The sequence below is a fragment of the Oenanthe melanoleuca genome, chromosome 1 (genome assembly GCF_029582105.1).
Source record: "Oenanthe melanoleuca isolate GR-GAL-2019-014 chromosome 1, OMel1.0, whole genome shotgun sequence".
NCBI classification, from domain to species: Eukaryota; Metazoa; Chordata; class Aves; order Passeriformes; family Muscicapidae; genus Oenanthe; species Oenanthe melanoleuca.
In genome coordinates, this window is record NC_079333.1 from 73,316,736 (window position 1) to 73,332,270 (window position 15,535).

General features: G+C 40.0%; 1 protein-coding gene across 1 annotated transcript in view; it reads left to right on the forward strand.

Moving 5' to 3' along the window:
* Positions 1-15,535, forward strand: part of FARP1 (FERM, ARH/RhoGEF and pleckstrin domain protein 1) — a 199,360-nt gene that overhangs the window by 151,642 nt on the left and 32,183 nt on the right. The window contains 1 exon segment of the mRNA XM_056497890.1: positions 1,574-1,811. Coding sequence (XP_056353865.1) covers positions 1,574-1,811 — 238 coding nt within the window.

The following is a 15,535-nucleotide window of genomic DNA, read 5'->3' on the forward strand; positions in this document are numbered from 1 at the left end:
GGAGCATAGTTTTCTGCTTGCTTACCATTTTACTGGGAGCTAAGGAGCCCTGGGTGTCATAAGCTTTAGGTTCTGCTAAGTGAAACAGCATTGCTTACAGACAACCAGACAGATACAAATAATGAGCTTGTCTGGGCTGTACTAATGACCATCTGAAAAATTGCAGCCCTCAGTGCCACTGCCAGGGTCCTTGGTTGTAGCTGGCTATTGCATCTGGGGCAAGTGTAATTACTTTTCTTTGCTGAGAGGTCTTGGTTGCACATTTCAAGGTGTTAGGTTAGTATCAACCAGGTATTAACCAGGGAGGAGAACAATTATTTCCTCAGAAAAATTGCACCTCTGGCCTTCTAAGCCGTTATCTCTGGTAGATACCATATGTATTTATCTTGTGCTGACAGCTGCTGTGTGCTGGGAGTTCACTAGTCCAAAAGCCCAATAGTGGTGAGGCTGTGGCAGCTGCAAGTTCCCAGGTCCAGCTGGTAGTAAGGCTGAGCATGTATTCACTGTGGGCACCCACGTGAATGCACACATACAGTACATGAATATAACCACACATGTAAACACAGAAAACAGCACTCCCACAGGCACAGACAGAGCCAGTGGCCTCGCTCTCTTGCACTCTTTGGCTCTGGTTTCTCCAGTTGCTGGCATCCCAAACAAAACAGACATATGGGCTGATGGCTCTCCTGGGACAGCCTTCAGAGGAGACAGGTCAGGAAGCTTCATCTTCCTGACTCAGTAGTTGTGGTTTCTCCACTTGCCAGTGTTTTCTGTGCTCATCTGTGTCTGTGGAGGTGAACTTCGATCACATAACCTTATGTTATGTAGAGCTTAAAATGTCAGGAGCCAGCTACTAGGTTAATGCACTGAAGAACTTGAATCTTCACCTTCCATCCATCACTTCCTTTTGATATTCAGAGGCTCTCTCCTGCAAATTTAGGAACTTCAGAGAATTTTGTTATAGATGGAGCCCATTTCACATAGCTTGTAGCATTTTAATGTTGCTGAGACAAGCTCAGGTAGCTGGAGCATGGCTGCTGGGCAGATGTGTGCAGAAAAGCCAGCCTATGAACCAGTGGCAGGTATCCTCCAGGGAGTGAATGTAGCTCAAAAGCCACACATGGCTTTTTCAGTGTTTCTAAGTAGGCTGCACAGAATTCGCCTTATGTTTTTATCTTTTCCTCCAACTTCTCAGAGTAGTGGGAAGAGGTTGATGTTCTTAGAGTGTTAGTGGCTGCCTTGGAGCATGGAAACACCTCAAATACCCCTTTTTACATTATCACTACATTGTCTGCCTTCTCTTCCCTTGTTTAGCCTATGTTTTTTTCTGCTCTTCAAGATCAGAAACTTCTTTTTTTTTTTTTTTCTTTTTAAGTCTAATTAGTTTTGAGGCTTGGCTTACCTCTTTTCTTTCCAAGAGACTCCTATTTTGCAGATGCAAAATTCTGGAGCGCAATTACATGCAGCCTTTTTCCTCTGGCTCCCATCCCTCCCAAACCTCTCCCTCCCACCCTCCCTCCCCTTTTGTCTTTCCCTTTGTCTCCCCCTTGCCTTCCCTCTATTATCTTTCCAGAGTGCTAGAGCCTATGGAGACAGCAATGATTCTGCAGCAGTGCAGAGCTGCCGGCAAGGGAAGGAGTTGAAATCTTCACCAGAAGACACTGGACAGCACAAGAGCCCTTCCTTGAAGAAGAGTCCAAAGGAAGGCAGAAAGGTGGATGGAGCAGTGGTCTCAACAGTGGAGGAAGAAGAGGAGCCTGCTAAGGATAGGATGCAGCAGAACAGACCTCAATCACAGCAGCCAAGCACAGGTCCAGCTTCCAGGGCTGCTCATGGCAGCAGCACCTCCATTCCTTTCATTGACTGCAGTGATGTAGATAGCGAGTATGATCTCCTCAGAGGACAAATAACCCGGTCATATTCCCAAACAAATGACAATTATGAGGGTGATTTGACCAGTGGTGCCTATATTCACTACAGAGATGAAAATCGCAATAGAACTAGATATAGGGATTCCTCAGCCTCTCTAAAGTCTTCCCAGTATCTCTCTGAAGAGTACCTTGATGATAACACAGCTGATCTCTCCTTCTACCCTGGGGGAAGCCCCAGGATGCCAAGGCATAGCTCTCTGGTTGATGAAATGTTTAGGGGGCCGGGGAGCCGTAGTCCTCTGGCCACTCCATTGCCTCCCAGTAGCAAAGAGTCAAGCCCTAACATGAGCCTGAGCAGAACTGGCTCTCAGGGTTATGTCTCAGAAAATGGGCACGACTGCAGGGCAAGGGCTGGGGAGGAGGACAGCCATGCCTCCAACTGCCGTGGGTACTGCAGGTACTCGCCAGGTTCTCAACGGCTTCATGCACAGAAAACCCACAACCTCTGCAATAAGTCAGTTACAGATCCCTTTATCCTGAGCCAGATCTCCTCAACCCCTGGGCAGGAGTATAGATCAGAGAGATACTGCAAAGGAGGTGGGGTGGCTAAGATGGGTTCTCCAGAAGGTAAAATGCTGGCCAATGGCATGCCAGCTGGGGCACAGTCAAAGCAGAGCCCAGTGATGCAGCCCCTGCGTGCCAGTGGCATGATGGATCACATGGCTGCAATCCAGATGATGGAGGGCTCCACCAGCAGTGGGACAGAATCCAGTGATTCTGACTCAGAAGTCATTAATCCCTTCAGTCACCCCCTGGTGTTTGGAAACCCAGTTGTGCTGAGCTCCTCTCCCATGCCTAGAAATAAGTACTCCTTTGGAAGCCTTCAGCTTGATGAGGAGGTAGAGGAGGATGTGTCTGCCGGTCTCAGTGATGAAGATGGTGTGCAAGTCTTCAGCTGCTAGGTACCAGTGTGTATGAGACCAGGGGATCCTGTGGTTGCTCACTGGAGTGGTTGCATCTCCCGGGGCTCATGATGAGTGGCTGGTAAATAATTTCAGTGCATGGGCTATTTCAGATATTATCATTGTACAGACCAGCCAGAGGGAAAGGATGCTAGAACACAATAGTAAGTCTCAGTGATGTTTAGCAGTTTGCATCTCCTCTGAGAGGCAGGAGGAGAGGAAAAATATTACTGATTTAGGTACCTCTGTAAGATTTTATACACTCACCTCTTCTTTGTGTGAAGTCTTGTTTTAGGTGTATGTTGCAGCTGCTTTGATATTTGACTAGTTATTTTGACAAAACAAACAATCAAATCAAGTAGGTACATTGTGCTTTTTTGTATGTCTATTACAATCTTTTTCTCTCCCATATAAGGAGAGCAACTTACTAGAGTGCCTCAACAGAGTTAGGAAAAAAAGAAATAAACTTGCGGCCAAATGCAGGCAGTTTGATACTCAAGACCAGGACTTGTTGAAATCTTTAAATATGCTGGAAAATTTTTTCATAGCAAGAATGTGTCTGGTCTACTCTTCTTCATAACTCATTTTATAATCTGATGAACGGAGGGTACAAATCAGGCATGTGAAAAATGACAGTATTGTCAAGAAAAACGACAGTGTTGTCATTTTCTTCAGTGGGTTCAACAGGCTGATTTGGTGATGGAGATCTTGACGCTCCAAACTCTTCCTTGGGCAAGAAAAAGAACAGGATTGTTCACAATTCAAGTGAAAAAAAAATTTGATCAAAAAGCTCCAATGAAGAGTGGTATGAGTATTACTTGCAAGGCAATCCTTTCTATCCTTTATCAGTTTAATATAGAGTTATATTGGAAGAAAAATTTTAATTATACTTTCAGTGAAATTATTATAGAGACATTAAAATTCTGTGTTGGGTGGTTTGGAGATGGTGGCTGTTTTATTTTTTGCTTTGATCACAAAAAAAATCTTTATCTGTGCAGGATCCAATTACTCTGCCATAGGCTACTTCTTTAGTAGTGCCACCTCAGAAATTTTTCATCCCCTGACAAGAGAATAATAGGATTAACTGTGGTTGTCCAGGGTGATTGTCTTCTGCTCTATCCATAGAGTGGATATGGGCAGAAGGACAAAGAGACTAATTCTGTGTATACTTCCTTTTCACAGGCTAAAAGTATTGAGAATTAAGGTATCCTAATAAAATCTGGTGTTAGTTTTCTCCAAGTAAAGTAAGAAAATTGAGATAAAAGATCCTCTGTATGGCAAGTGTCCTACAGTTACTAGAGCTGGGAGACAAGATGTGCGCTTTATAATTGGCCTTATTTTTAATTTTTGTATATTTTTCTTGTGGAAGAATGGAAATAAATCCCAGAATTTTAAGTGATGAACAGTTAAATCATTGACTGAACTGCAGGTCACTCCCAATGATCTGCATCATGCAGTATATGCATGCAGCAATGATTAATCCATTCACATAAGTACTGATGAAAAAGTGACAGGACTTTGTAAATTTAGGCAATATAAAGTTTTGAAGATTGTTTTTAAAAAATTATAAAATAAGAAGTCTTTTTAATTTTTCTAATGCCTTGGTCTATGCACACTTTAACAGAGTTTAATCTGAGTGAAGGATATTTAAAAATATACCTATAGTAGTTAGGCCTGTGTTGTTATATACTTTGCTGTTTTGAAAGTAAAATATGTCTTTGTGTAAATATAAGCATTAAGTCTCTCATCTCCTTTAGTGTATTGGTTTTCTTAGAGATTAGATACCTCATTCCTGAACAGGAATGATTTAAAGCATCTCTGTAGATACTCATATTTTGGAGGCAGACAATATTCTCATTTATTCCTGTAGTTAAAAGCATGAGTCTACAAACAGTAAGATTGATAATTAGGGAAAAGCTTGCTTGTATATGATTCTGAAAGAGGATGGTTTGTGTTTTGGATTTAGAATAGCTGTAAAATAATTGCCTTGAAGTTCGCAATATATAAGAAGAAATATACAAGTAGTTGAAGCTCACATCAGCAGATAGTGTGAGCAAGGGGAAGTGGGTGCATGACTCTCCCTCTGATTTATTTTTTATTGCCTGTGCAGCAAAAGTACCAGTAGGTATAAAGGAAAGTAATAGCAATTTGGACAGACGAGCTAATTGGCTCGTTAGCCAGTAAAATTAAAGTTCAAGTAATGGATTTTTAACAAAAGGATTTGCAGTCATTTCTGCTACTTAAAAAAAGTGAATAGATTTAATGTTCTTTGGATTTAAGTGAATATAAAATTTTAGAAGTAGTGTTTGCTATTTTGCAGATATGGTTTCCAGGCCTGATTCATCTCTCATATGCCTACAAAGATACAGAATTCATAACTTTTTAAAAACAGACCCACTGGGTAGCTGGAGTTAGCCTAGTTGCTAATAAAGTATCTCAGCAGCTTTTCTTTTCCCACTTCAATATTATTCTCAATATGAGGGGTTTTCTGTCTTCTGGCATTTTTTCAGATTTGAATTTAAGTGGTTGTTGTTTTAACACATTAAATTCTTCCAGTTAAAAGAAGTGAAGTTTATAAATTACATAGGAAATAATTTCATTTAGGATTAATTACTTCTGCAACATTCTAATGCCAGTGATGCTCCATTTAATATCAGCAGACAAGGTTGTAATTAAAGCAGTCTGTGGGTCAAATTCCTCCACCAGACATATGGTTCATGTCTGAGCCCTTGCCAAGAATGGCAAAGTGAAAAAGGAGTTTTAAACCGACATTTTCAAACAGGATCAGACCCCTTAGAATTCATCTGGGAATTTGTTTCTGTGGGACAATCAAAAGGAACCTTGCAGAAAAGAACAAAAACCTCTAGGGCAAGACTGCAAATGAGATGAGATGGAGGAGTTCCTCTCCTGGCTCACAAAGTGCTCATGGTAAGAGGAGCTTGTCAGTTCTAGTTCACTGTTGCAAACATTTATTAATCTGAATACAGTGGACAACAGCAGTGATCTAAGCAAACCTTTGTCTCAATATAGCAGTTCATTACAGACAGGGTAACTAACAGATTCTGCCACCAATTCCAGTAGATTGTGGAATGTGGCTGATGCTACTTTTGATTCACCATTTCAAAATTTTTGTTGTCAATAATGAACTTTCAGTCCCATACTCATCAAGTGCCCAGATATCCTTAGGCAGTTGGTACAAATGAGGCAGCTGAATCCCAGCAAGACTCAGCAGCTGTGTCCAGTCTGAACTGTGCAGTCCTGAATCACTCATCTCCTGTCTTGCCAGAGGATGTGGAAGAAGCCTCTTGTCCATGTAGTTGGGTAAATACGGAGACGAGTTGCAAAAGCAGTTAGGGGTTTGTCCATAGTAACAGGCAGATCTGGGTAATCTCTGGATAAAAGACCCTCTGATTCATTCTTTGCTGTTCCAACTACTTGACCACATTCAGCCATCCTTTACTATGACAGTAGAAAGGTCATGTTGGACAATTTTAAGTTTTCTCCTGCTCAGCAGCAGCTCAGACTTGTGATATCCTCTTGGGATCTTCTGGAATTTTTTTCTTCATGGCAGCCTTTCCTCGAATCTAGTTTTCCTCAGTGACATAAGGTAATAAATTTGTCGATAAATAGATGAAGGAGAGATGGAGAGTGGCAAGTTGTCGTAGGAGCCAAGAACTACATAGGATATTCCAGGTATGGAGCTTTGAATAATTGGTATCTGAATGGCCTAGACTGCACAGTTTTCAGTTTAAGTCCATATCCCATAGCAAAAATACTCCTTGTGCATGACAGAGAGGAATGTTCTCGGAAGATGATTTGCACCAAGTTCTGCCATTTCACCCCGGCTCAGAGCCTGCCTAACAGGCACCATCTCAGTAACCATTGCAATGCACACTAAATACAAATTTTAAAAAACTGGAAGAGAAACTCCCATAGGTGAAAAATGTGAACATGTAACTGAAAGTTGTTAGGTTGGCTGTATTTGCATTTACTTTATGTGAGCTACACAGAGCTGAGTTATAGGCAGATGAGCATTAGTAGTCAGTAGTTTGAAAACTCATATCAGTCTATTAGTTTTCTTCAATATTAAAGGGCATGCAAAACTAGAAAGAATTTTCTCCACAGAGCAGCATTGGTCATATTGAATGTAATCAGTAGTAAAGAGTGAAAAAACAATGGTTTGTGAAATAGTTCACTAAATGGGGCTAGTGTTACTAGACCAGACTGCTTCAGGACCTGTATTTTCTCCCGGATATTTGTAGGACAGGTTTTTGTTCACAGTGATGCTTTTATTAGTTGAAGCAGCTCTGTTCATTCTGAAGCAAGAGCATTCATGCCAGAAGTTTTTGTTCTGACCTCTCTATCTGTATGTGCAAGTACTTGGTGGTGACCAGAGAAAGTCAAATAGAAAATGGGCGAGACAGATCTAAAAGCTGTTTATAGGCCCTCTTTTTCTTCACTAAGAAGCAGAGATGTTTTAAAATCTGTCCTCTTCAGTCCCACAATAAACACACAAACATAGTCTCTCTAATAACAGAATTTTCTTCTGGGGAGTTCCAGGAGCACAAGGAAAAGAGAAGAATAGAAAGCATCTTAAGCACACAAAAATATCTAGCCCTGTTTATCTGCAGTTCCCTGTGGCATAATGTGCTTCCCACTATTTTTCTGACACTTTAAAGTCACAGTAGTTTTATATGGTACTCAGAGAGCTAGAATTACATTGATCATTGAAAGTGGTGAAGCAGACCCAATTTTGATTTTTGGTAAAACCAGATTCAGATCTGCGGTTTTTTGAATTGCAGTTGTACAATTAGCATGAGCTGTGGCTATTTCTAGAACAGTTCTTCAACAGAAAAACAAGGCTGCCTGACCTATAAATTCTGTCAAATTTTGTGTTTGCTTAACTAATCTCATTTGTCTTAATGAGCCGTTAGACTGCTGTCAGAGGTGACTTTAGAATGAGATTTTAATTGCTGCAATTTAACTTCTAATGATGAAATACAAATTACAATCCAAATTCTTCCTCACTTCCACATGTGTTTGAGGAAGTTGGGTGTCACAGCCTTGTGCACAGACCTGTGGTTCACTGGAGAATCCCTGTCATTCAGCAGCATGGTTGTCACCAGCTGGAAAGAGCAGTGAATGTGAAGGAAAGAGTTCTCTGTTCAAGCATGTAATAAGCTGAAGTAAGCCAAAATTCCTTTTAGTCTTCCAATAATGCTTGTCTCTCTCTGAATAGTGTAGTTTCTTAAGGCAGCTTCTGTATACTTTAGCTCATCTCTTTCCTCTTCAATTTCCTAATTGAATTGATCAATCCTCTTTTCCATAAAAAACCCTAGAGAAACCCTAAATATATGAGGGAAATTGAATCTTCTGGAACAATTTTTAATGTGTAGGTGTTTCTTTTGTTAGCTGCTGTCAGACACAGGTGGTAGGAGACGAGACCTTTTCTCAGAAACCCATTTCTTGTTGGTGTCTCCTACTTGGTGGTGATGGTTGTGGGTCTGTGATGGTAAGTGGCAGATGCACAGTGTTAACATCATGAGTACCCAAGGCTCAGACTGGTGTGCAACTTTTCTCAAATGTGAGCAGCAGTGGACTCTGGTTTCAGTCAAGCTGCATTAGGAAAAATTTTTGCCCATTCTGTCAGGTTCTAGAAAGGAAGGAAATTTAAATTCTAGGAAACTGACATTAGCAAAATCTTTCCTTTTCTGTTTCAGTAGTTTCTATAGTTACTGAAATACGCCTAGACAAAGGCACATATCTTAAGTTACATATTTGTAAAGGAAATAATTGTTGTGCAACATGTGCATCCCAAGAAAAGGTATCTTCTGTGTTCCTCCCTATGGTTAGGCTGTGTGGTGCCATTGATATTTTTAAATACAGAATTTCTACTTAAAAATCAAAGGCATCATATGAACAAAAATTCTAGTTTGGGTGACATGTAGCATTTTTACAGAGTGTTTTGTCTTCTGTTCTAATTCTGTGTTCTATAAAGAGCATGTAGCATAAGCTTGGTTTATGTTGTTTGTTATTAAAAGCAGTGAGCACTTTCTTTTAAATGTTTTGAGAACTGGAAAGCCTGTGTGCCTGGCTGAGCTAGTATTTACAGGCGTGTTTTTCACAAGTATGTGTGTAAATAATAGTGGTGTTATTACAGTGAAGGGAGTAAAGACCTTAGGATCATAAATTTGTGTGACATAATGGTAAATAGTTTGCTCAAGAATGGTTAGCGTTTTAGGATGTAATTTTTGTTAATTTTTTTTTTTTTAAGTTTTGGCCCCTGAGAACCATAAAAATCTACAGTTCACACTGATAAAAATCAAGTCTAAGGGCAGTAATGATACATGTAATGTCACTGACTGAGCATGGAAGGTTGAAGGAAAATGAATGCTTTCTGATTCAAGAGCTTTCAAGCTTGTTAAAATTACATTAGATGCTTTCTTTAAAATGCTGCAAATCTTGTTTTGAGAAGTGAATAGGCTTTTGCCTTGATGATTTTCAGCAAGATCAGAGGTAGTTCTTTCTGTTTAGTTCAGAGAATGTTAGAACTCATGCCTGTTGCTTTTCCGTGAGGCACTTAGAAGTATTTGATTAGCTGAATCTTTATATTTCCCTTTTCCTGCTAAAAAAAATCACCTGGGCCCGCTAACTTAAAAGTTCATAAGCTTGGCAGTGTTTCACTTACCAACCCTTTCCTGATTTCTGTGTGTGCACATGCATAGATTTTTAAAAAATAAATCTCAATAGTAAGAATTGATTTTTAAAATTGGCAGTGCTGGGAAACTTCATTCTCATTTTTGTCATTTGTTTAATACCTTTTAAAGAGAAACATTTTTTGTTTCATTGTATGCACTGTTTTGTCAGCATGTACCTCTCTGGGAGAAAAAGCCTTTTCAATGTTCTGTCTATCCTCAAAGCATGGTATATCTTCTGTTCCTTGCATTGTTTGGAGCACTGTCTCAATGTCCTTTTATTGCAGAAATGCCTATTTTGTATTGGGAGTACCTAATTTCCCCTGTTAGTGATCCTGCCTCACAGAGCACTCCTCACCTTGGAATTAATGAAAACCCTCTCACGTTGTGACTCTCAGGCTGAGAAACCCCACCATGGTGAGGGGAAAAGAGCAGAGGGAAGCAGGGAGAGCAAGTCTCATTTCCAGGCATTTGGGCTCCATTGAGCACAGTCACATTGCCCTTCATTCCTAATGAAGGCTGCACCAGCAATCAGGGCTCTGCCCTGGCTCATGAGCAGGATCACTGCAGTCCTTGTTGGAATGGACAGTATCTGTGGCATAAGCTTACATGGGGGCTGAAGGCTTCCACTTCTGCTGTAGCACTGTGTCATCTTGGTTTAAAGGCAAACAAAGGCAAACTAACCCTAACCCTGAGTACAGCAAAACCTTCTATAGGTTGCTCTATTTCTGTCTGGAGAGATCAAGGCTAGACAAAGGACTGATGCCCAGTGACCTTGTATTCTCCCCAGACTGTGATGCTCACCCTTTGTTCTTAAGATGTGAGTAGACCCTGATGTAGGCCAGCAGCAGTTACTGTCTGATTTCACACTCACCGCTGTCTAATTCTGCAGTACACCAATAAAGCATGGACCTTTACCAGCTGGAGAGGTTGCTGGCTACTAAACCAACACCAAGCTTGATGAGACTATAAGCATGTCAAGCCATTTAACTGTGTATGCATGGAATTAATTTCTTTATTATTATTTTTAGTTTCACCTGTACCTGAAGGCTTTTACTCATTCTAACTGGTATTTTGCTGTAAAACTGTCACTGGTTTAATTGTTCTGTCCAATTGCTGGCTGATGCTTTGTCCTAAATATGAGGAAATTGGTTCATTGAGAAGGTGCACCATTTTCCCAAATTCTGCTCACTGCCACAGGTGTGCATTTTGAAGCTGTGAAATCAAAGTGAACTTTTCTTTCTGTCAAGTTCCTCTTCAATCCAGGCAGAGTTAGTGGTCATGTGTGATATTGGATTTCTTCACAAGTTTGTTCTTAATTCTCAAAATCTTTGGTACTGCATTCAGGGATGTTTGTACATGAATTTATGGCTGTTGTGCAACTACTTTTCAAACTAACTAACTGTAGCCACTGCTTCAGCTTGATTCAGGTAGTGGGGAAGAGAAGTGCAGCTTGATGAACTGGTTCCCCTCAAGCTTTTGTGGAAGTCAGTGGGACTTTTTTATTCTTACTTTGAGGGAGAACAGAGCAGAATCTCCATCACATAGCTCTTCAGCAGCATAAGTGTGCCTGGTTCACAGCTGGGGAGAGAAGGGATGGATGGCATTATTAAGCTCTTCTTCAGTCTAAGGTACTTAAGTGATTGGTGAAGTGCATATGAAAACTCCTGCTGCTTCGTCTGGTGCTATCTCTCCCCCATGCCATTTTGTACTATGCATCTTCTCTGACCAAAAGGTTTAGATACACGTTAGAGCTATGCAACCACTGTGAAAATGGAGAATTAGGCTGTGTGGCCACAGCAGTGGCAGCTCTGTCAGATACTTCCTTATTAAAGAGCCTTCATAAGTGATATGCTCAGTTATGCAGGGAGAAAGGGGAAACAACTTGGGTTTCATATGGCAAACTGAAGTTTAGAAAATACTGATCTGACATTAAAGCTGAGTAACTGGGATGTGGATGTCACAGGCTTCCCCTGGCTGCAGAGCAGGCTGAATAAGCCCTGCAACATTCCAGGTATTGAGAAAGGTGCTTTTCTGGCTCTTAACATGTTTTTCATTTCTAATAATAATAATAACAACCTTGAGAAAAATAAAACTTTTAAGAGTTGACTTGATGAGATCTTAAGCTGTACATGAAGTTTTCCAGGAGAATTTCAGTCACCTTTAATAATGGTTGATGTTTTCTCTCAGTTTCCATAATTGTCATTTTCACTTCTTAGTACTCCACAGAAAAGGCACATTCCCATGGGCATCTTAACACTGTTGTGCTCTTCCTCTGTGCTAAAAAACAGTGTGCATGAATGAGAACTGTTTCTTTTGAAGCAGACGCAGAACACAAAATGGCCTGAGTTTGTTATTCTGCAGATTCAGGAAAAAAGGAATGGAGGAGGAGTATCTTCAGCATATGATAAGTCCCATTTGGGGAGCTCCTCTGTGTTAAGTTAGTTTCTAATCAGGGATTTCAGGTCATCTTACACTGCCTATGTAGTCAACAAAGAGGCAGCAGGCAGTTCAGGTCACCTGTGATATGAATTGACCTCTGGGAGAGAGTTCCTTCATCATCTGGGAAGTACTGATTTTAACTGTTTTTCCTTTGCTATGAGCCATGTTTAAAGCAGTGTCACTCAGCCCAGCACTCCATAGGCACCACCCTCAGCCCCCAGGGGTTCACAGCTGTAAGTGACAGGAGCCAAGAGTAAAGCAGGTAAATGTGTGGGATGGGTCACATCTGGCAGCCAGGAGCAGAGCCCAGCCTGTCCCTCTCTGGCAGGGCACCCACAGCTTGCCAGCACTCCGTGCCTTCCTACCACCAAATTGCAGCAAGCAATTGATGTGTATTTTGACAGAGGTATAGCTATTAAGTATTTGATTCTAGCTGCTGGCTTCTTTTTGTGTAGCAGATGGAATACGTATGTTGGTGGGGAGCGATTTGAGACACGTGAAAAGCCAGGAAGATAGTCCATACTTTCATGTCCTGTGGCCATGTAAAATGCCATTGTCATTTCATAGATACTTTTTTTCCCCCAAGTTAGATTTCAATCAAATTTTACTTCTTTTGTCACATTCCCAAGAGCAGCTTTTTTCTCTGGTGTCAGGAAAGTAGACTGGCTCAGTGGAACTAAGAACCACCCCAGGTATTTTGGCATTTATGGGCCAATCTGGCATGCCATGGTAAAGTGCATTCTCATTATTTGCCACTGTCATCAACCAGTGTTGGTTTCTCTTCTTAAACCCATGTTTAGAAAATAATTGAAGTACATGCATAATAATTCCTACCCGCTCCTCCAAGGATGTAATTTTAGTATATACTTAAATAATCTTCAGATAAACATTCTTTTGTATTTTCTCTTGATTTGTGTGTATACAGCTGACTCCATTAAATTTGAAAGATGGCCCAATTCTGAATCTAAATAAAAATCACTTGAAGTACGAGCAAAGACAATTCCATGTTACCAGCTGCAAACCATTTAGGCCTCCAGTGTGCAGTAGCATTTGCTGTCTGGCAAATGTCATGCTAATAATTGCCTGTCAATCCATGAATTGTTTAGGGTGAATTGTAAGGGATTTCAGTAACTTGTAAATAGGATTGGTCTTCTCCCTTCTGTTTATATTTTGCAGTATGTAGTTGATGAGTAGAGCCTGTATGAATATCCTCTTCTGTGGCAGGAGATCAGATGAAACACTTTGTTAATTCAGGTTATTTATTCCTCACCTCTGTGAAAAAGAGAAAGTTGCTTTGCAGCACTGCCATGACCCATCAGCATGACACGTGCCCTGATTGATTGGTGATGGGGGAGGGAAGAACCTCCATTTTAATTTCTTTATGGCTTACTGACTTTTTCACACCAAAACTTGTTTCCTGTATTTCCCAGAGCAGCATCAAGCGTGTTGGTATCTATGGCTGTTTTGGTTGTAATTAGGCCCCAGAATGTACTAATGTAAAAGCATTTTGAGGCCATTTCATGATATAGCCACTTTCTTACAAATAGTTTCAATTTTCACTTGTTCAGTGTATTGGCAGGTGGGGTCTGACTGAGCTCTTTCTTGTGGGTGGTGGTGGTGGTGGTTGGGTTTGGTCACTGCTCACGCCGACATTGGTACCAAAAGGGAGGATGCAGCATGTCAGCTTGCTGCAAAATAGGTTTGAGAATGTCAGTGATGCATTGACATGCAAAGTCTTTTATCATTTGGGTGTATAAGCAGTGCTGTGAGCCACTGGGCATGTTCTTTGTGATATTTCCCATAATACTTTTCACAGGTTAATGTCTTCCAACTATAAGATAGAGTGTCTTTCTAATTCATTTTCCTTTTGGTATTTTGTAGTTTGAAATACTTGAGTTGTACTGATAAAAGTTACAGTACATCAGAACTTAGATCTAGGATTGTAGGTAGGTGGGTAGATACATCAATATATCTCTATCTATCTATCTATCAATCACAGATAGGTGCTATTTAACTTCTAGACTACAATGCTGTGAACTTCTCACAGAGGTGCAAATCATTTATTCGCTGTCGTATGACAGGCATAGTGCCAGAATCTCTTTGTTTCCACATTTGAGGTGATATCACTTTTCTTATGTCTTTTGTAATGTAGTTAAGTACTTTTAACCTTACAACCTTGCTATTAATCTGTTTCACTATTTCTCAATGATGAATTCCGTTTCTTTGGAAAATACTGTATACAGTTGTGTGCTAGTGTCAATAAAATTGACATTTGTGTAACAAGCTGTGGCATTTTCTCAAATTTCACTGAACATTGATTTAGTGTGAAACTGTTGGTAAATCCTTTCTTGCTAGCTGTAATAATACAGACCTTTATTCCAGACAAATACTGCTTTGCTTTGATTTATAATAGGCTACATAACTGTCATGATTACGTAAACTGATAACTGTGCTGTTTTTCCTTCTCTTTTCAAAGGAATGATTTATAAACATGAACTGGTTTGGAACTGGAAAACATTCATGTTCTAGCAATAAATCTTGAGTTCTTCCAGAAAATAAATAGGTTTTACTACTGGCCTAATTTTATTTATTTTATATTATTTTTATTGGAGTATTTCAGCTGTATTTTTTAGCAACAGGAACATTTATCTATCATAATTTAGGGAGGACATAATCACATGATAGTAAATTGTATTTGACCCTAATTATACACGGCAATGTATGTGTTTTCCATTTAATCTTAGACTGCCTGTTAGCTGTGGTAGTCAAGCTTGTCACCTTTTTTTTTTTTTTGGTTGTATTTTAATGTGAGATGCCAAAATGGCACAGACTGTAAATGTTCTTCCACATGACAGATTCTTCTTCTAAAACAGGTTAGATTTTTAGATGTATGGAGGAGGGGATAACTGGGAGAAAACCGGGCATTTTTGGCAAACTTTCTTTCTGTGCAGTCATTAATCTGGCTGCCTCCCAGAAGACAAAATGCTAATTTCAGTAATTTAATGTAGTGTATATGAATTCATGGAAGTGTAATTAATTGTCTAATTCTTTAATATTTTTAATCCAAAATGAAATGGGGCTTTATATCTGTGAAAGTCTGAAATTGTCATGCTTTCTGCATTAAAAGTATTTGCTTTTCTTATGTAAATGTAATGCTAGCATTTCCACCCCAAACAATCAGAGGAGCATGGAAAGACTTACAAGGTATAATATACATACTCGTGTTGTGTGTAGAAATTGGGGAACTAGTAGTTTCCTCCCTTCATGTTAGATTTGACTGATCTTAGCAGCAACATTTCTGTAGAAAGTCACCCTTTTTCTCTAGACTTCAACTAGATAAATTTGTACTAACTTGTGTCCTGTAGTTCCCTATGAAGTACTGATTTGAGTGTTTGAAGTTCTACTTTGCTGGAAAGAATGGCACTCCTGGAACGATTCCTGTATTGTTGTATTTATTCTCTTCTGTAGAATGGATTACAATTATGACATTTTTTTATACTAAGTTCATGTTTAGAATCATAGAGTGGCCTGGGTTGGAAGGGACCTTAAACAACACGTAGCTCCA